Raw genomic sequence first — 22,229 nt, 5'->3', positions numbered from 1 at the left:
TATCACATAATATTTCTGTTCCCCAGAGCATCCTCAGCCTTGGCACGTAACCTCTTCCTGAATGTGCCACATGTATCTTTATCCATTGCAGATGCAATCAAGCACTTTTGATGCTTTAATATCATAATGTTTAAATTCCCACTGAATGATTTTGCTTCTCAGCTTCCCATTTATATAGCTAGCTATTCTAAGTCTGACGGACAAAAGATTTCGTGCTCCCAGGGAGGCGTAAAGATCCCAATGTCTCTGCAGCTAAACCTTCTTTCTGTGACAGTTCCCTTCTCCCCTGCTGCTGCTGCTGCTACTTGGAACAAATTCTACCGCAAAAGTATTATCTAGGTAGGGAGCATCCAGCCAGCCCTTCCCTTAGCAAACAGACAATTTCCCCTGTTCATAGAAAGGTCTGTTCTGGCTTCCAGTCTTGGTGCAACACCCATTCCTGATAGCAGGAGTTAGGTGCAAGTATCTAAAGCAGATAGGACCAGAGAGAGAGGGTTCGGTGTGTCTCGTGACACTCCCGGTCCTGTGTTTCACTCACAGCGGGGAGCAGGCACTTTTCCTTTCTGTATGCTTTACCAAGTTCCTATGGAATTAACTGACTAATTTTTCAGGGGAAACTGCTGTCTGTCATTTGAATATGCCAGCAATGAAAATTCCTGTGAGCTGCACCACCTGCGCCATGAAGAAAGAGTTTTGAACTAGCCCTGGGCAAGCTTCAGTGACTTATCCGCTTATTAACCTAATGACAGGAAGCCACATGCATTACAAATGGCCCAGTCCTTCACCCACACACTTCAACAGCAGTAGGATCTGCCCCAGAATAAAGGCCTCACAAACCTTCTGCCCTTCAGTGGATTGATTTGAAAAATGCTCTTCAGCCCCCACCCTTTCTTTTCAAAAAGGAAAAGATCCTTTGCAGAGATTAAAATGAATTTAATATTTCACAGTCTGGTATTTACATCGCATCTGAGGCAGGGATTACATACCCCGCTACAAAAACGTTCCAGTAACAACTCCAGCAGGTTGTACAGTTGTAGCACAGACACCAGGCTGCTGCAAAACAGAACAGAGCCAGGCTGCGTTTGAAACGTGCTGCTGTTTGCTCTTTGCCTAGAACTTCCCACACCACTCCCTCCTGTTACTCCTGGAATCCATGTCATCTCCGCACCAGGTTTTCGCGTCAGTCACATGTCCCCTTTGGGTTACACTTTGCATTGTAGGCAACCAACGATCATACAGGTATTTTCACTTCCGAGGCTTAAATCCATTGAGCCTTCCTGAGTCAAGGGAACCATAATGGTACCAACATCTAGGGGTGTAACACAGCGAGGGCTGGAGCTGAAAGACTTTTTAGGGACGAGTAACAAGGTTTCCATTGAGGAGGCATCTGTTACTTTCACTACTACTGTCGGATTAAGTAGGTTCTAACTATTCCCTTCCCCAGCAAACCAACGTGTATAACAGGCTTCCGTGACTGTCGGAGCTGGGACTCCCCAAGGAGCAAAACGGGGGTTAAGGACCACTGCAATTCTCCTTTGGGAGCCCAAAGCCCAGTCCTACTCCACTGACTTCAATGGCAATTTCTCCACTGACTTCTGGGGTGGGGAGGGAGATTAGTCCCCCAGACCAAAGAGTTTTCCCTTGTGATGTTTGCAGCTGGGAGAAAGGGGTTAGATGGGGCTGCGCCCGCATATATTGTAGCAAATTTGGAACAACAGTTTGCCCTGGGAAGGGATCTGAGCTCATTGCAGGAGCCTGGTAGGTTTTTCTCTCTTTTGAATTAATGAAGAGATTAAGTCTCTCTCTGGATAACAAAGTAAACTGCACCAGGCACAACAGACCAAACAGAGAGAAATTCCCCCCCCACCCCGCATTAATCTGAAATGCTACTGCAAACATGAGCAGTAATGTGGCTCCTATGACTTGGATCACAGAGCTCAGATTTGGAACTAAAAGACTGATCAGTGCAATTAATGAGCAAGGAAAAACCAGCCTCGCTTTGCTCAGCGAGTCTATTGTCTCACATCAGGAGTCTTCAGCAAAGCATCAGATGTTTCAGTCTGCACTGTCATTTCTGCTATACAGTAGGCCAGATTCTGATCTCAGTCACCCTGAGACAAAGACAGAGCATCTCCCCATTGACTTCAGTGGAGTTACTCCAGTTTTATGCCAGTGGAAGACAGATCGGAATCTGGCCCCTGTCTGCAGGAACTCTTCCTGGAAACCGGTCTTCATTAAAAAACAATGAAACAAAGATGGGGAAGATTTAGACACTGATTTCTAAAACCCGGACAATTACACCTATTCAAAACCTTGGGGGAAAATACGGTTCTCCTGGCAATTATTTTATCCTATCTGAATATGTGGCTGGAAACGAAGGAAGTCATTTTTTCTCTTTGTAATTGTCAACAGAGTCTATGTGACTCAAGAATTTCTTGGCATGTGCACCCCTGATGCAGAGGGAAAACATGGAGTGAAAGGGAGTCTTGCAACTGCATTCAGAACCCATTACCATTGCCTCAATAGCAATCGCTGCTTCAATACCTCAGAGGTGGCATTAACCAGTAGCTAGCACGGTTTTTCACTTCCAGAAGGGAGGTTTCCCAGTATTCCAGGCCAGAGGAGTGCATCCGTCCCCTTCTCTGTAATCCTCAGTGCCGCTCCAAGGAGTGAGCACGAGTCCACTGTCAGATGCACTGTAGTCAGAACCATAAAGTGCTCAGAGGGACAGCCATCCTATCCCAACACTGCTGCGTTCCTGCCGCCACCGGAAAGTCCCGTTCACGGCTCTGCAGAACGCGACAGGAACTTCCCGCAGCTGAACGAACATGGGATTGTGCCATTTCGCAATGCTGACCATCACAATGCAGACGCCTGCCAGAGAAACCCTCAGGAAAGAGTTCCACAGCAACTACCGGGTGACCTGTGAACAAAGGACAAGAGCACGTCACACCAGATCCTGGCAACCTATTGACCGGCGAGGCAGGGCTAGATTTGGGTTTTCTCCTAAAACTGAAGTGAACTTGTATTGTTTTCCAGACCTACTAACTTTTAATTGATTCCTGCATTCCCTAATGTAGAACACTGAGAAGGGATTTGGAAGAAGGAAAGATTTTGTTTCCTTGTGTTCCCCTGCCGGTCTGTATCTACCTGAGGGCTCTGATACGTAGATGTGATCTCTTTGCCGCTTATTGTTCGGTATCTAGCATAAAGTGGGCCCGGTTCTTGATCCTACCGCACTATTGATAACAATAAAGTCTCAGGGCCATGGTGTTGGGAGAAGGAGGCAAAACTTAAAACCTAAACTGCGAAGGGCTGGGGTCATTGCCTGTGGTAAGAAAGAGCAGCAGGGGATTTTCCAAGGGTGGTTTCCCCCATATTTTCCTCAGGACCTGATTCTCCATTGTCTAGTGTAGCCACTGGCCCCAGGGCAGAAGGGTATCAAACACCATCATTCTGATTTGGAAGCACCACACGCTGCTGCCAGTGACTACACAGTGTTGGGCCAGGCCCAGGCTGTTTTCATGCGCAGGGTGCAGGGTGTGATCACAGTGGGAGGTGTGAGGGGCTCCTGCCCTCACCCCTGTAGCCCTGCTGGGGCTGGTAGGACCACGTGGGTGTAACTCATGGAACCATTAGACCCCAAGTGTCGTATCTGCATCTCCCCGAGTTCATACTAGCAGGGTTTCAGTCCCACTCCGCACTCTGCAAAGATTTCATTGACAACACAAGGTGCAGCGCAATGGGGAATGGGTCACTCCTGATTGACATTGGTGTGCATTGGGGGTACCTCCACGAAAGATGACACTTACACTGGTGTAAAGGCAGTTTAAGAGCAGAATCAGGCCCACTGCACTGTACTGAAATGGCAGATCCGAAAGGTCGCTCTGTAGAGGGAGTGCTGTCTAGTGGTCATAGCAGAGACTGGGGCTCAAGAATCCTGAGATCTATTTCCAGCTCTAACTCACCCGAGGCCATGCAGCGAGTCACTTCCCCTCTGCGTGCCTCAGTTCTCCAACTGTAACCAAGGGGTAACAACCCCACTGCACAGGAACGGCCTGCGGCCTATTCAGTTCCTGTTGGTGGCAATGGAATAACAATCTAAATGCATCTCTTGCACCATGCAATCTGGAAAGGAAGATGCAGCCTGCACAAGCCCCTTAGACAGGCTGTAGGGACGTGGGTGTGCGTGAGTGTGTGTCACATGTATATGTATTTCAGAGAGAAAAAAAAAGTATTTAAAAATTGTCTCCCAGCCTTTTAAATGTTTGGTTATACTAGTGACCATGGATAGTTTTACAACCTTCAGATGTTCATATCCTATTTACCATAATAATGTCCTTTCTTACTGATTTCATAGTAGGTCTAGAGATTTCTCTCCAGGCACCCATCAGAGGTGTAGATGCATTTGAAATATTGCTATTTAAATTCCATTCCTGGTCACTTGTGCATGCCAAGTACCAGGCACGTTCAGCAGGAACAATTCAGCAAATCCATTGCAAAATGGCAGGAAGATTAAACTGGAAGCATTAAAAAAAAACCCCAAACAAAACAGGATAATTTGTGCACAGCACAGACCCACGGTTACAGGGGCGAAATGTGCTTATTACTCAACTAGCCAACTCCTAATACAGCACCAGTTAAACCCAAACATTCAAAGAGGAATGGAGAGACGAGAAAGGAGCAGGGGAGCTGGTTTAAATGATGCAGAGAGAGGAAGGGAGAGTGAGTGATTTTTCCAGTAGAACTGTTCACATATTTTTCATCAAAACAATTTTTGATTAAAACTGCCCTTTTTGTCTAAATCAAAACGTTTCTAAAAATGTGTTTAGGAGGAGGAGAAAAAGGAAAGGAAAGGCGGAGACTAAGAACGGGAGGTCAGGCTCAGTGGGAGTAGACATCTCCTAGCCTGTGGTAGGCCAAGCAGTTGTAAAGCCTGTATACAGTTGAAAACTGGTGGTGGGAAACTGATCATGAATAAAGAACACGGGTGTTGCACCAGACTGAAGAGTCCCTGATTCACAGAGGAGAGGGGCTTCGGAGGGGAGCAGTGTGGGTACCCCATTACAGGGTGGCAGCATATTTTCAGTGCTGCCAACTCCAGCAATTTTCTTCATGAGTCTGGTGATATTTAATGTTTTCCTTAATGCCCCAGGTCCCGGAGTCATGTGATTATGAGAAAGTCTTAGCTTTCATTTATTTAAAAAAGAAAAATAAGTTTCTAGCTTTCCTGGTTGCAGAGAAAAGCTTGAAAACGTGTCCCTTTAAATATTCAGAAACCAGATGGCAAATAAAAATAACCCAACATTTATTATTTTTTTCATTCTTATGATTTTTAAATCAATGCCATGATTTTTGGGAGCCTGTCTCATGAGTTCTGACCACTCAGTGTTAATGATACTGTATTTTGCAGGGGTCAGTTATAGAGTTTTAACAGGCAAATCCCCTCCCTGCTGAAAAATAATTTGTGACAAAGTTCTCCAGAGGAATGAGATCTTCCTCTTCGCACTCGGGGATGAACTTGACAACATCACACTCTCCTCTCATTTATCTGTAGTTTGAAATTATTTACCAAATGAGTTCCCTGAAGAATACTTGCTCTGGAGATTGTTTGCTAATGGAAATGGTCAAACTGCCGTGAGCAAGCAATCCAACACATCCAGCTGATTTTCCTGCTCGTGAACGGTGACTGAACAGACTTGAATAGATGCAAATGTATTCAATAGTTGCAATTATTTAACAGGATGTTTGATGCAGATTTCCCCCTGCGGATTGTTTATGCACACTCTGCTTTGGCTACTGCTTCCAGTCTTGACGCGCTGTAATTTGCTATTCATGTGGAGTGGTGGGAGCGTGCCCAGAACTTTCTGAAAACCAGGCCTCTTTAAGCAGTCTCAAGAGGAGCACCAAAAAACACTGGGTGCTTTGGAAAATGCCAGACTCCATCTCCAGGTTGCAGCTAGTCCAGAGGGAAGGGTAGAAGAAACCAAAGTGCATCTTCGGAGGAGTACCATAAACAGCTTTGTCCCCTGGCAGAGCATCAACACTGCTGCTGAGGGAGACACCTGAACTGCAGCAGCTCCAGCACCCTTCACAACTGAACTGTCCCTTACAAGAATTTGGAGCCATCGTGCTGACGTCAAATTAAGATAGCGATGGGGGGAGGGGGGGATTAAATAAGCAATATAAATGGGGGAAATGAGAATGGTCTGGAAATACAGCTGCAATCGCTCATCAGTATTTGATGCCTGTGCCAGGGGAGGCAGCTCTGACATTCATAAAAACAGTTTAGCACGAATGTGCAATTTGTGGAGGAAAATAATAATAATAAATAAATCCCTGCCTCACTTTTTTGGAAGGATAATTTTACAGCAGGGGGTGCAGGGTGAGCAAAGCTAAAGCATAAAGAATAATTATACTCAACAGTATGAACAATGATTACAAAATTATGCAACTGATTAACCATGACATACATGTAATTACTAATGAGTTTGATAAAATTTTAATTATACCTTGTTCTCCGGGGCATTCAGCAAGCCATGAAAATAATAATCATGTAGCTCTCTGTCACAGATGATTGCTCCAGCCGGGGGAGCACTGCCATCCAAGAAAGCCCTTGCCTGAATCACACTGCTTTGGCAGAAGGCAGGCGATGAGGAATCTGCTGCTCCAGAGAACAGCTTGGGGAATCTAGCACCTCACTGCAATACCAGGACAGACTGCACTGCAAACCAGTCCTTTGTTAGCCAAGGACTAGTCTAGGAGCTGCTCTGATATCTTCCCCAGGAAAATCCCTCCACAGCTTCTACCTGGTGGCATCAGGGAACCACCTAACAAAACCCACCAAAGGAGTTAAACTCAGAACAAAACCCAGGGCACTAACATGACATTCGCCACTGTCACGTTGTTCACTCTGCTTGTGTGTCACAGCCCTGGCCCCACCCTGTGTCCGGCAGGTCTATTTAGATGGTAAGCTCTCCACGCCAGGCACTGTCTGCTACGCTGTGTTGGTGTGTGGCACAGGGCTCCATTCTTGGTTGGTGCTCAGGAATCACCATAATCAGCATGAAAGACAAAGAGATGTTAAAACTCTGGGCAAGGCGCCTCGCCTCTCTTCCTGCACCTGAACGCCGTGGAGGGACATTCATGGGCTGTGAGAAGAAGGGACTAAGCGCACTGACATGAGGGAAGGGTGGAAGCTCCTCACACCAACGCAGTCAAAGCACTTCGGTTCTGCTCCGTAAATCCTGCAAGCTCCTCCTGTCCTGAGCCCCTGCCCAGCTCTGCCAATGCCCCATGCTCCAGATGGCTCACTCCATTTTCTATGGCAAACGTCTGGCTCCAAACAGCACTGCACACATACCTTGGTCGTCTTGACTTTGTTGCCAGTACTGCAGCTCCATCCTGACAAGTCTGGCAGCACCTTACACTCCTCCCCTTCTAGACATGGCTCCATCTGACACCACCACTTCTGGAGGACTATGGAGGCTGAAAGGAGAGAGGGCCAGTGAGGAACAGAGCAGATATGGGCAGTGTGCCTACAGTTGGGCTGGATGAGGGGAGAGATGGAGACAGGGTGGGGAGTTAGTATTTACTATTAGAGAAAGCCAGCATTTCATCAGCAAGAAGCTAGTTTATGGAGCAGATAACGGCTTTTTGCACATGATGGAAAGTTTTCAAATTGTTCGTCAACACTGAATCAAAAATTTGGGGATCTGTTTAATTCCTCCTCCCACTCTCTGCCCCCACCTTCTCCAGTGATTAAAAAAAGGGAGAGAAGGGAGAAAAATCAAACCAAAAAAGGAAAGCTGATGCTACTACTTTCAATTCAGGTCCAACTGAAACACATTTTTTTCATTTTGCTTTGATGAAAAATAAAAAATTTCTGTGAAAATTTAAAAAAAACATTTTTGATCATTTTTGCACCATTTTCTGGAATCCCTGTTTATTTATATTCCATCTAAATCAAACCACTTTGTGAAATTGGATCGATTTCACCAGACTTTTGTTTAGAAATGGAAAAAAGTTCCAACAATGTTGGAATGTCCCGTTTCGACATTTTCTGAACAAAACATTTCCACTTTTTATTTTGAATTTTTTAAATGTTGTATTATACATTATAATGTTTGCATAATTATATATTATATTGTATGATATAATATATCATTATACAAACACTATGTATATAAATATAAAATACTATCATGGGTCATGGCTGCCCCGCAGCACATCTTACTGGCCAAACGTGGCATTGCCAGCACTTTCTGCCTCGATTTCCTTCCCCGAGGTGGGTCTCTTGGCTCTCCATACACACCTCTGTGCTGGAGATGTGGCTTAATCCTGCCAAGTTGCCAAGTCACAAACAAATGTAACCCCTTCTGGGGCAGCAAATGTCCAAACTAAAAAGTCCCAACAAACAAAAAGATTCTTCTGCCCTTCAACCCTCCCTCTGGGCCCTGTTCCCAGCTCCTTTCTGGATCTGGGATAGAGCACTCGCCCCCAGGCTGGTTCTCCTTATGGTTCCACGCCAAACTGATCTCTCTCAGGGTACGTCTTCACTACCCGCCATATCGGCGGGTAGCAATCGATTTCTCGGGGATCGATATATCGCGTCTCATCTAGACGCGATATATCGATCCCCATAGTGTAGACCTGCCCTCAGTCCTTTTTCAAGGCCCACCTGTCCATTAAGCTAGGCTCACACCCTCAGCTGGGACACAATGAATTAATGATGGCACAGCTGTGGCTTACAGAGGCCAGTCACCCTGTGACAAATATACTATAATGCAACGCAAAACATTTTGAGAGTCTAAATTGCGATGAAACATGTAGAATGAAGCGAAATGGACACAAAGTTTGGAATTTACCCTTGTGGGGAATTTGGGGGTTTTCATTCCCATCAGAACGAAGCCTAATTTTGGAATCTTGAAATGTTTCCCGAAATGGCACGTTCCCCCTCTGCACAGCTCTAGTGCCATGCACTCCCAGTTAAAGTGCCAGGGCGTGAGACTCCGTTGTCACCATGTGCTGGGGTGCCCTGGCAGCCGCAAGCACAGCTGGGTGAGCGTCGTGTGGCCGTTTCTCTCCTGAGGTGGCAGTTTCTGGGCTGTGCCACAAAGCCCCTCCCGAGGCCACCATGAGCGCAGGGACAAGCAACTGAACAGAGACAGGGCCCCCATGTGCATTTGACTCGCCCAGGAATCATTAGGCACAGAGCAGCCATCGTCAACTGTCCCAGCCCACAGCAAGCCGCCACCACCCAAGGACAGAAGGCATGGAAAAGCCCGTCACCATAGTAACCTAAAGTTCAGCAACAGTGTGGTCTAAATTGAGGAATACTCATAATTTGAACCCCTCAGAGGCCACAGAGGAGGCGCCCAATGAAACGGTGCCAGAATCACATTAACAGGGAGGTCATTAGGAATCAAGGATTCGACAGGGAACACCGGGCTGGCGCGAGGCATACGGAGAGGCGTTTAACCATGCTGAGCCGCTGCTAGGTCTTTTCCAGTTTGCTTCTGAAGATGAAAGGCTTGTTAACGGTGGCAAACACAGAGCAATCCTAGCCCTCCTTGCAAATCTAACGGTGTCCTGCCTCGCTGCTCTTCCACCAAGACCCCTCAGCATCTTTCATCCCCACAGCAGACCCCTTTTATGTGCATTCTGTCCCCGGCTGTTCCTGGTCACTGACCACTCTACCTGCGCCACATTTTAATGCCGAGCAGAAGATGACTCGCTTCCTTTCTAATCTGCTTGTCTTTCTTCTGGTGCAGTGTGGGGTTCCCAGCACCAGGGTGTGTGTGTGTGTGTCCCCCTCACATTCTGTCCTTCTATTCTTGCCCCGGGGGAAGCTGTGTCAAAGTGAGAGCTGGGAGAGAAAAGCACTTGGGAGGCCTAGAGGCAGGCCCTGGAGAACTGTGCAAAGTTGCATGATCTGCTGTGGTGTCAGCTGCTGACAGCAGAGTGGGATGGGAGGGGCTGGCAGTGGACTGGACGAGTAACGCTCAGAAGGCTGTGAGAGTTTAGGTACCTGAGGCCACCTTGCAGGTGAGCCGAGCGGGGACTGGCGTCCAATGACGTGAGAGCAAACAGGCCAGCTCCGAGTGCAAACGGAGCCAGAGCCCTGGCCAAGAATATCCATGGTGGCTAGTGGTGTTGGGTGTCTAGAGGGCCTGACCTGTGAAATCAGGCCCCTTTATAGAGTCTCAGTTTGGGCTCCCAAAATGGGCTCCTAAATCACTCGTCACTTTGGAGAATCTTGGTCCCACTTCCCCAGGCTAGTTCTGAAATGGCTTCACTCAGAGCTCTGCTTTGACCAGCGAGCTCAGTGTCTCAATACAGGGGCTGTTCCTAATTGGCCCTGTCTGGCTGAAAACTGCTGCGAGGCACAGTGCCAGCAGGCCCCCTCATGAGGACCCAGCCTGGTGTATGGCTTTAAAAACAGTCATGAACACAGAACAGTATCTGGAAACAACTTTCGAACACGTCCATCCCTGTCGTGCGGGCAGGGCTGTCACAGTCAGTGTGACACAGGCACGGACAGGTCCTTGGTGCTCTCATCAGGCTGGGCAAACATGAAACAGCTCCAAAGCAGAGATGGGGAGGCAGGGCTAGGTTCTATTTCCGGCCCGACCACTGAGACCTCGGGCAAAGAATTCCTCTGCCCCCTCAGCCCCCCATTCTAAGAGAGGGAGATGACGACACTCACCTCCTCCTAGCTGGAGGCATCGTGAATGAAAGCGAGAGCGCCTGGGACAGATGGCACCTGACCAGTGCCAACTAGTTCTGTCTAGACTGCTGCAATTTGGGGAGGTTCGGGGTTATTTTAATTGTATTTTTAGGCAATCTCAGGAGTACCTAGAGTGTATGTACGGAGGGGTGCCCTGCTCAGTGTTTGTAGAAGTTCTAATGAAATAACTCAGGGATAGCTACATTTTCCTGCTCTTGTGGCAAGAGACTGGCACACCCAGGGGCACGAAAGCCGTCTCTGACACTTCTGCTTATCAGGCACTTGGCAGAGACTGATCGCGGTGGGAGAACTCGCCAGTTCAGCACGTTTGGATTGGGAATATTTTTTTTTAAAACATTCAGTGTTACAGATGTATGAAAAAATCCCACTGCTGGCAAAGCACGGGAGAATAACCCCATCCTCAGAGGCTGGAGGGCAGGGGCGGCTCCAGGCCCCAGCACGCCAAGCGCGTGCTTGGGGCGGCGAGCCGCGGGGGGCGCTCTGCTAGTGCCACGAGGGCGGCAGGCAGGCTGCCTTCGGCGGCTTGCGTGTGGAGGGTCCGCTGGTCCCACGGCTTTGGCGGACCTCCGCAGGCAAGCCGCCGAAGACAGCCTGCCTGCCGTGCTTGGGGCGGCAAAATGCCTAGAGCCGCCCCTGCTGGAGGGGACGTTTCCTCCTCATCTTTCCCAGCAAACCCAGAAAGCGATTACTCATCTGTGAAAGGCGCCGTGTACTCACCATCCACGCAGGAGGGAGCCGCACGAGTCGTCCCCGCCACCTGCCCCGGGAAGCAGGAGCATTTCACCGTCTGGGAGCGCTCTTCGATCTTGTTCTTATTGCAGCATCTGTGGGCGGCGATGACTTCGCACGTGCCCGGCTCTATGTGCACTGTGGGGAGGCAAACAACCGCACCTGACCCGGAGCTGCGTGGCCAGAGCCCAGTCCCAGACTCCAGCTCAGCAGTTACCCTGAGCAGGCTCCAGCGGAGCAATGAGAAAGGCCTCTCCGCTAGAAACAGACTGAGAAGCCCCATGAGCTGCACCAACACCAGACAGACCACACAGGAGCCAGGCTTGGGGGATCCTTCCTAATGGGCATCGTCACAGACCCTCCGCCATCTTGCCCTCAGTCCACTGCGTAACGGGCAACGTTCCTGCTCATCGCAGCGCGCATGGCATGGAGATGTGCAAGGAGCTGGCATGAGCTCCAGATGTCTCAGCCAGAGGAGGAGACCCCGTTAGCTCAGCGGAGCAGCCTGGCACTCTGTAAGTCGGGTTCTTACGCCCCATCCATCAGGGCGGTGACTGAGTGCTGACGGCTTGGGATGGTCAGCTAGAACTGCAGGACTCAGTACGTTCTGCCATCATGTTCTCTCCCTCACCAGGGTTTGTGCTCTGGCTCCAGTAAGATGCCGGGGACACTGGCGCACACAGAGCCAATCCAGCCGCTGGCTCTCAGACCGCACCAGTGCATTAAGTCCACAACATTGTCCCAACAGCAGTGAGCAGGTGCAGTGGCAAGCTCAGGGAAAGACAGGACGTAGGGTACCCTGCCGTCGCTAGCTAGCCCACTTCAGCGGCTGCTCAGTAAGAGCCAGCAACATGAAGGCCAATGGGAGTTTCACCATCTCCCCACTCCATGGCTGCTGCAAGTGATTAACGCAATGTTTCCAAGGCAGGGTGCCTGCTGGGAGATTGGACATCTAGCCAGGTGCTGCTGCTGAAGGAGTCCAAACCAGGCCTCAAGGTTGCTAAGCCCCTCCAGGTGGCTATGTCCAATGGCTCCCCGGCCCAAGTAGGAAGAGCACTGGCCCTGGCTTAGTCTCATCATACTGCTCGGAGTTCTATTTACTCCTAATCACCCGCCCTGCTGAGCAGAATGAATAGCCTCTCCCCATGGCAGAGGGAAGGGCTTTACTGAAATCAGCTAGTTGGTTAGTTAATTGGAACTGAAAATGAGATGCAAACTTGATATGAGACCACAGAGAGAGGCGGCTGCCTCTCAGTGCCTGTGGCTTCAGTCAAAACACCATCAGCTCCAGCCCTGAACATTACAACCAAAGGAATGCTCATTCCTGGCACCGTATCCGTGTGCAATCTGACATGAGTTCCAGCCACGGGTGTGTCTTAACTTCACAGCAACGCTGCAATTTCTTCCTGTTCAGCAGAAAGGGAGACTGTTGTTCTGCTGCTCTTTGCTCCCCATTAAAATATTAAGGAAGAAGGAAAATGAATGCACTGGCTTATCACCTCTGGGATCCCAGCTTAGAATCTAGTTCGCATCATAAATCAATGCATTTCACTGGGTAATGGCCCACACACAAATTAGCCAAATAGGTCTGGATAGACTTTGATCCCATGACCTGAGAGTGAGTGATCCCTGAAGGTCTTGTTTAATGAGTACTGAAAGAAGTGACTGCAGCACCACACACTGTGACGACATCCCGATGTGTTACCAGGAATACACTGTCTTTGATCAATGCAGTGATCAGGAGTCAGGCTGTAATGGGGTTAAGGCTGTTATGCTTTTCCTATGCACCAGCACCATTCTGCAGCGCTGTATACAGAGGGATAGCTCAGTGGTTTGAGCATTGGCCTGCTAAAGCCAGAGTTGTGAGTTCAATCCTTGAGGGGGCCACTTGAGGAATCTAGGGCAAAATCAGTACTTGATCCTCCTAGTAAAGGCAGGGGGCTGGAGGTGATGACCTTTCAGCATCCCTGCCAGCTCTATGAGATAGGTCTATATTATTATTATGCCTCGCTAGACCCCCAAAGCTTGCTCACACAATGCAGTTCCTGTTCCACATGAACAAGGACTGCTTGGCCCTGCAAGTGGCAAACAGACACAGTAAAGGAGAAAATCTTAAACTGATGGGCTCTAAATTCTGGGGAAGACCAAGCACCTTTCGATCCAGGGCTCTTTCTAATGACAGCCCAGCAATCCCGAGAGGAAAGCTGGTCTGCTCTGCACTGTCTTCTGTACCCGGCTGATTTAATAACTGGGTGAAAAAAAACAGTCTTGTTTTTAAGGCAAATTATTTATTTTGAAACATGAGAGACATTTAATGGATGAAACATGTTCTGCTGTCTCTGCCACAGGGCCCCCTACACTGCAACATCTTCAAAAGCGGCTGTGGGATTTAGGAGCCTAAGCCCCACTTTCGGAAGGGATTTTAACACTTAGGAGCCTGCACTCCACGGCCTTTCAATGACACGTGGACTAGTACGTGCCTCAGACATTTCTGAAAACAGGACTCGGGCTCCCAAATCACTAAGGTGCTTTTCAGCCTTTTACCTAGAGTCTCATTTTTTTGCTGCCATTAATAATAAAAAAACCAGATAAAAGCCCATTTAAGTTTACCTGGATTTTCACCTTGCAAATGTCCAGGCTCCCATGGTTGAGCAGCCAGCCAGCCAGATCTCTGATGCAGGGGCTCTGTCACCTCTACTGAGGGCACACCCTGCTCACTCTGCTCTCTCTACAGCAGCAACCACCTTCACGGAGGTGCTGTGACACTGCGAGCAAGTCACCAACACACGTCTCAGCCAATGAGCTTCCCTCAAAACCCTGCGACAGCCCCGGGGCCACCACCGCCACAACAACTGCAAACAGAGTGCAAGGTAAACTGCACAATGTGGGAAATCCATGTTAGCTGGATCCTCTCTAGCGAGTGGCTATGCACTAAACGCCCAGGGAGCCTGCTCCTGTCAGTACTGGGCTCTGCTCCAGAGGCCCCTGGCTCAGTCCTCTTTGCAGTTCAGCGTCCAGATTCGGACACTGTCCCTTCACCCTCTTCTACGTCGTGCCCCCAGTGAATTGGGGCAAGTCTAAGACTGGCTGCTGGTCATAAATTAATCTCTTACATCTACTGATCGGCCTGTGCACTTCTTTCACCTCCTGGTGCTAAAAGCTGATGAACACCGGTGTAAAGAAATAAACCAACGTGCCCAAAGACAGAAGCGTGTGTCTTAGCCATCACAACACTCCCGGCTCAGCACTGTGCCCGCCAGGCAATGCTTTCACTGGAGAGTTCATCAGGAAGATATATGAGTGAGAGCCATTTGATTTCAAAGGAGACACAGAAACTGAGAGGATTATGAATACTGACCCCTGTGCTCACCACTAAATCACCTGCAAGATCTCAAGCTTCAAAACGGATCTAGGATGTACAGAGTGGTAATTTACAGCCCCCAGAAGTATTGCTGTATGAAGCCTGTAAACACAATAATGGCAAGTTAAGTGCAAAAATACTCTGGGTTTCCCAAGCCAGGATCTATGGGCTGTCCAGTGCTCTGCACACTGCAATCGCTGACAAAGATACTCAGCTCCACTTCCCTTCCTAGCTCTTACAGGACATTCATTATGGAGTGGGGCATTATGGAGAAGTCCTGCAGCATTTAACAGAGAATACCAACCTTGCTGAAGGTAATCAGGCTGTAGACACTCAGAACATGGCTCCCACTCACTATTAACCCTCACAGACTGGGTGAGTGAGTTCTGAGGAATTCTATTGCTTTTATTTCTATTCGATTCTATAAGAGTTCTCCCTAAAGATGGACACAGAGGCTGAGGAATTGGTCTGAAACTTTGCTCCAATTTGAATCCAAGTCAGAATTCTTTTCAAGGTCTAAAAAAGATGGTGTTTTTATATGGAACATCCATTTCCAGGAAGTCTCAAGAGATCCCAAGCAAGCACAGTCTCACTGGGGGTTGGGCTAAGCACAGACACTGGAGGGTGCACATCTAAAGGGAACCCTCTTTAGTGGCCGGTCCATCATAGCAACAGCAGGAGGATGGAACTGAGTTCATACTGAACATACTGTGGCTTGGTGGGTGGGAGGTTACTGTGAAATCCCTGGTTCCAATCCCTCTCTGCAGGATTTGGTGCCAGAGGAGGCCAGGAATCAGGCCCATGCTGCTCTGTGGGTGGCCTTTGCATTTCTCTTGTTAACACAGATTTTGTCGCTCTCTATGTTGAAGTTCCCTTTACTGATGGGTTATAAAGGGTTCTACATGACTGTTACCAGTGATGGGCATGTAACAGACATGAGCACGGGTGTTCTATGCGCCAGTAAGGACAGAAGGAGGAGATACAGACGGTTATAAGCCATGATTGTAAGCAACCTAGCGACGAAGCGCTAGAGCACTGATATGCTATTGATTAACACATATCTGACTCACACATTAGCCCTTTATGAGCTCTCCGTACACAGAACCTCAATACGAAGCATGACCCATGTTTCATTAGCACTAAGACAAAAGTGCAGGATTCTTCTTTGCATTGACATCATGTCAGGGACCTTGGCACCGCTGAGCCGTGCCAGCGGGAGCCCTGCAGACTGAAGACCCTGCTAACCCATCCCAACAGGCTCGTGTTTCTCACACACAGCCCCCGGCCACCCTCACTCAGCCCTAACCTGAAAGGATCCCTCTGTGGGGTGAGGGGCGCTTAGTCTGAGTCGTAGAGGCCCAGGCTGTCCTGGGGCTCTCTGCCAAGGGGGACAGAATTTCATGGTGAGGAGGAAGTGGACCAAGAGCAAACCCCATTCCCAGCCATCCCACTGTACCAGCCTTTGCTCACAGCTGACTCAGCTGGATGTGCAGCAGTGCCCTGGACTTACTGGTTCAGCGCTGCAATAGTTATACCCGAGGCAGAGCAGGAGTACAGCCAGCGCTGCAGCCAGGGAGATGCAGCGCTGTATGTGCCTTGCAAGTGTGGACAGTGAGTAAATTGCAGCGCTGTAAACCCACCACCAGCGCTGCAACTCTCCGGTGTAGCCAAGCCCTAGCTGTCTTCCATTTCCAGGCTGATAAATATCCACTAGCAAGGTCCAGCTTTCCCTGGTTCAGCCCAGACTCCTGCGCTACCATTGTCTCATTCCTATGGGTGCCGGGGGGCGGGAGGTGGTAAGTGACTGGGCACTCACTGGAGGACAAACTAAACCTCTGTTTCTCCCCAAATTCAAGCCACCCTGAGGTGATAATAGCTCGCATTCCTTAGGTGCAGCATTAGGTCCGGCCAAGTCACCATCCTGCGCTGTTTCTGGGCTAAGCGTTTGCAGCACACCTCACAGCCAGGGTAAGAATTTGCCTTCTTTCCTACCAACATGAATTTTGCTGCAGACAGGAGTTAGATAAAGGTAGAAGTTCAGCTCAAGTTCAAGTCTCTGAATGCAAGTTTCTCACCCAGCATTTCCAGGCTTTCCACTTCATTCACACTGTGATTTTTTTTTTTGTCCTGGCAAAAGCCCCTCACGGGCCTCTGAGCTGTGTTATCAAACAAGTCATTGGGAAACGTCTCTGGCTTTTCAGGCACATTCAAGTGCAGTTGACTGAGAAGCAGTAACACCCGGTGCCTCCCCCTGGGTGGCATTTCCATGATTCTGAAGGGGAATTTACTCTGCTTTACAACAATGCTTTCAACTCCCTGCTGGGAAATAACATCAAAACAGAACCTACTGGGTTACAACAGTGAAACCTCTCTGGTTATGCTGTTGCTACATCTGGGTCCCTGATTTTAAACTCAGTGTGGCCTTGTTCTGAATTGTTAATTTACACCCCGGATTACAAGCCTGTGAATTACAATCTCGAGGGGTGGGTTGAGTGACTGGGGCCAGAGTTCATTCTCATTGCATTTGCATTGTCTCAAAACCAACACCATCATAAAGCACACACAAACGTGTTCATCGTCACAGTCAGGCAATGAGTCCCCCGAGCAGAACCGGCCCAGAGAGTTCAGACAGCTAGAACTTCAACATGAGCGACCAGACAACGCGTTGGTGAAGTACTCGGGGGCCCCGGTGCAGGGTGAAATGGAACCTTACTACTGATGTGATGCAAAGGAGCATGACACAGCTAGTAAAGACAGGCAGAACACCTGGGCACGGCTAGCTCCGCAACGCCGCACCCCAGGCAGTAGAGCGCATTGTGTTCTCACATTTTGGTGTACCTGGAACGTCCTGTTATGGTCCCTTGAGAGAAGTCACAGCTGCTGGCTGCCTTTCACTGCATTCGGACAGCCGCTTTGGTGGCTTGTGCAATTCACCTGGCTCATGTCTCATGGACCCCTGTTGTGCCATGGCCCTCTGTGTTCTGGGAAGTGTACAGTCAGTTGGGGAAAGAGCGCAACATGGACAGAAGCTGCTTCCGGGCACCCTAATTCTCACAATCCTGCAGGGATTATTGCAGGGACTAGCAAATTCATTCTCAGTGCACACTGTGCAGGCCCACAAAGTGCCTCCTCAACACAGCACAAGTGCCGCAGCCCCTTGCAGGAACGCTGCAGCTAGTGCCCAGGTGTGACATTCACACAGGTCACTGCCGTGGGGCACGCAGTACACACACAACTCCGTGTGAGCTCCCCTGGGCTGCCCCCTCCCACGCCCTGCCAGAGATGCACGTCCTGCATTAGAGTCCAGCTCTGGTGAAATTCATCCCTGGACAACAGGCCAGAACGTGGTCTGTGCACCACTGACGTCCCACCTGAGTCCTGTCCTGAGGCCATCTGTGACGGTGACACATGGGGCTTGTGCAGCACAGGGGTGAACTCCACCCTCTAGCAAGAAAAGCAGTAATACCATTAGGGTCGATAAGTGAGTTAGGGGCAGAGTCTTAGCCCCCTTGGCTACTGGGCTGCCATCGCTCCCCTGCACAGGGATTTCCGGCAGACCCTGCAAGCTTTAATCAAACACTCTCCTATTCCCCGCTCTGAGCTGGTTTTATTACAGCACTGGTAAGTAGCATCCCTGCCACTCCGGAGGGAGCAGCCACCGTGTTTAATAGCCAATTTACCAGCCCCGACACCGCACTCTTCCTTCTTCCCCAGCTTGTAGATTGGCAAATAATTACCACGACGGGAAGGCATCAAATATTTATATCCCCTTAACCCAGGAATTTGTCTGGGCTGAGCTGCCGCTGATCTGAGCAAACAGCGCATTAGAGCTGGGTGCCTCACCAGAGGCATCGCCACGTCACTGGGTAATTTCTTCCCATACAAGATGTTGCGGCTGTCTCTATTAATCAATTACTCCTAAACTCTGCAAGCTCAGAGCGGCTGGTATTTGATGCACGTTTTATGCTAACACCTATCTGGCAGCAAGAGGCAAGGGAGCTGAGAGGCTCTGGGGCCAGTCTAGCTAACCAGGGAGCTATTCATCCTCTTCCACCACCACCCCAAATCTGGGCACCTGCCCAGCATTTAAAAGGAGGTAACAGGCTTCTAGGGGTTGAACCACGCCCATTTGCCAATGATGTCAATGGGATAAGGATCAGGAGCACAAGGTGGCATTCATCCTGTGCAGAGGGCTTGTACAAAGGCTATGCACTGCTAGGCCCGGTCTACGCTAGGGAAGTTGGTTGGTATAACTACGTCACTCAGGAGTGTGAGAAATCCACCCCCTAGAGGGATGCAGTTACACTAACCTAACCCCCGGTGTAGACAGTGCTAGGCCAATTGGAGAATTCTCCTGTCAGCCTTGCTGCTGCCTCTTGGAGAGGTGGAGTACCCCTCCTGCCGGCGTAGGTAGTGTCTGCCCCAAAGCAGTGCAGCTAGCCGCCGTAGCGGGTTATGTGTAGATGTACTCATCGCGAGCGAGCGAGCCCATGCTCTGTATGCATGGGGCCCCAGATTCCATACCTACACTCTCCAGCCTCTTCCGGGAGCAGGAAGCGTGGTCTAGGGTGCAGGGAGGGAGGGAAGTGTTAGAAGCTCACCGCTCTACATTGGGAAGGAGGTTTAATGATTTCTCGGTCATGTATCAAGTGCATGGCAGAGCAGGAACCTGAACCCAGGAGTCCTGACTGCCAGTTCTCTGCTCTAACCACAAGATCAGGTTACACCCTCTTGTCTGAAGTTGGGAGCTCAGTTCGCCTCCCGCTCTCCAGCCTTTCTCAATGCAAAACATGCTGTCCGCTATTTTCACACCTGGGTGTCTAAAATTACAGCGCCAGCATCACACATCTCAATGAAAGTGGCCTGGTTTTCAGAGGCATTAAGCACCTGCAGCTCTCGTTCAAGTCACCAGGAGCTGGGAGGCGAGGGGGGGAGAGCACCTCTGAAAGGTCAGGTCACATTTATTGGGATGCATCGCTATGGACGTAGGTGCCTCACTTGGGGTGCCCAGCTGTGAAAATACCGGCTGTGCTCCCTCCCGCGGAGGTGGTAATAACAATGGGCAAGGCCACTTTCGGTGTCATATTCGGAACTAGGAGACAATAATGCAAACCTCTGAAAGTGGTAATAGTGCCTAGGACTTAAAAATACCCCACTGACTGAACCCAAGTCACCAGCCATTCCAGGGTTAAAATCTATATACCAGTATACCCCCCATGGTCTGGCTTGCAGGCAGTACAGGTTTTGCAATTTCCATCAGTTCTATTTGGCTTTATTTATTGTTATTTCATGGTCATTTTCTGCTAATGAACCATCACTTCCATTCCTGCCCATAATAATTACACAATTACCTATCCTGGAAGTATTTTGTAATAACGTCTCTGGGTGGAAATTTTATTCTCCCTTTTCAATTCCATCATAATTCAGTTTTAATGAAGGTTTGAATCTTTTCTGAATGTGGAAATGACAGACTTTGGTGAAAGTGAAAAGAAAAGTAACTTATTGTGGAACAGATGTGTCTGTATTCTGCCGCAGTTTTAATAGTTAATGGGATTGGCCACATAATCTGAGGAATAAGCAGTGATCCTCGGGCTTGGTTTATTGTGAACATTAAGGCAGATCCATGCAGGCCCCTCCTGCAGTGGTGCCTCTGGACATTAAAGATACTGTTACAGGGAGCTGTTAAAAATGTACCTAGTTCCTTGCTCTCCTTTACAATGAAGTGCACTATGTGCAAGTCTCAGGGATAGAGGCTGTTACAGCTCCATCCCTTCCTTAAGAACAGCACTCGGCACCTGCCTAACACCTTCCAGCGGAAGACCCTCAAATGGCTTTCAATCCTGCAGGAATTCACTCAAGAATAGGTATTCGTCACAGTCCCTCCAAAGTAACAGTTTTATCTCCCTGTCCATCTGTCCACTCACCATGCTGTCCAGCTGCCTGCCTGTCACTCACACAAAGCCGATGGAACAGACAAGAACTGACTGAAAGGGCAAGACCCATATTAGATGCATCAGTGCTCATGCAGTGTGGTTCTCCCAGCTGTCTCCACTATCTTCTTCCTTTTGGGTAGGAAGCAAACATGCTTAGGGGGAACGCAAATGGTGTGTGTCATGGAAGTGGTGTTCTTGCCTGTCTATCACTAAGTAATTTCACTAGTCTGAATATTTTAAAAGGAGGAGGAAAGGCAAACAAAACCAAAATACCAGCACCCCCGCTTGCAGCCCAACGGCCTCGCACTGGCCCCCTGAGAACACGTTAAGCTGGGCCCTGACTCAGGAAAGCATCCCTGTTGAAGTCAGTGGGACTTAAGCACATGTTAATGTGACCCTGAATCTGAGCTGGACAACTCAGCACAGAGCAGAGCAAAAACTTGCCTCTACAGTGAAGTAGCTTAATGCAAATGAGAAGGCAGGGGCTGAAGGGAAGGGGACACGGAACCCACCACTCCGCAGACGTGCTGCGCTGCTGCCTGCCAGGCAGCCCTGGGAATGTTCACAATGTGCAGAAGTGGGAGAGTTCAGGGCAATCACACAGAACCCACTGAAACACGTTCTCTCTCTCTCCTCTCGCTCGCAAACAGGCCTGTTAAGTGCGGCTCGTCTCCTTTGCTTCCTCCTTTTGCACTCAGCTAACACTCTGCAGCCCTTAGCGGGCGCCTTTGGCTTGCTTGGCTCGTTTGTTCAGAAGACTTGGCAAGCGGGCAGGCAAAGAGAGCGCAGAAGCTAACACTCAGCGCTCTGAGGCATGCAAAGCGCTGAGGGGACTTAGGTGTTCGACGAACCGCAGGCAGCTTCCCCTGTCCCAGCTCCATGCCTGCCGCAGCTCAGCAGTAAAACAACAGGAAGACAGCCAGGAAAGAAGGGACCGAGGACAGAGCTGGGCCCTTAGCGTTTAGCTGGCAAAGGGGACTGAGCGTGCCCAGAGAAAGGCTGGAAGCCTACGTGCAGCTAGAAGCAGAGAAGCTGAGACTACGAGTCTGTCTACACTTGGAGCTAGGGGAGCAATCCCAGCTCGCACAGATGTGCCCACGCCAGCGCTGCTCGAGCGACTGCACTGAACAGAGCAGTGTCTCCAGTGCCACGGACAGCGGCAGTGTCTGGGCAGGCTTGTACTGCGGACAGCGACTGCTATGGCGACACTTCTGTTTTTAGCATGGAGCTGGCACGAGTCTGTCTGCACAGGCTGGGAATCCCCCCCCAGCGCCTCATGCAGACGTAGTCCCGGAGAGACCAGGGCAGGTGGGATTCGCAGCACTAGCTCGGTCTGCTGGCTCATCATGCTGAAAAGGCAACGCAATCGTCTTCTGGGCTTCTGCAGTGGGTTCCTTTCCCATAGGTCCCATTACTCACCTTCATGACATGTGCCGCCCAGACACCCGGCGAAGAG

At 49.6% G+C, this 22,229-nt stretch overlaps 1 protein-coding gene across 1 annotated transcript in view; it reads right to left on the bottom strand.

Moving 5' to 3' along the window:
- Nucleotides 1-918: 918 nt before the first annotated feature.
- Nucleotides 919-22,229, bottom strand: part of TAFA3 (TAFA chemokine like family member 3) — a 69,110-nt gene continuing 47,799 nt past the window's right edge. Inside the window, exons 5-8 of the mRNA XM_045014447.1 lie at nucleotides 11,468-11,617; nucleotides 7,364-7,488; nucleotides 3,969-4,076; nucleotides 919-2,923 (exon numbers count right to left, since the gene is read on the bottom strand). Of these exons, the coding sequence (XP_044870382.1) occupies nucleotides 3,987-4,076; nucleotides 7,364-7,488; nucleotides 11,468-11,617 (365 nt within the window). The 3' untranslated portion in view covers nucleotides 919-2,923; nucleotides 3,969-3,986. The remainder of the gene's footprint in view (nucleotides 2,924-3,968; nucleotides 4,077-7,363; nucleotides 7,489-11,467; nucleotides 11,618-22,229) is intronic.

The sequence above is a fragment of the Mauremys mutica genome, chromosome 4, assembly GCF_020497125.1.
Source record: "Mauremys mutica isolate MM-2020 ecotype Southern chromosome 4, ASM2049712v1, whole genome shotgun sequence".
Classification (NCBI taxonomy): domain Eukaryota; kingdom Metazoa; phylum Chordata; order Testudines; family Geoemydidae; genus Mauremys; species Mauremys mutica.
The sequence above is the reverse complement of the archived record's forward strand: the minus strand, read 5'-3'. Positions and strand labels throughout refer to the sequence as shown.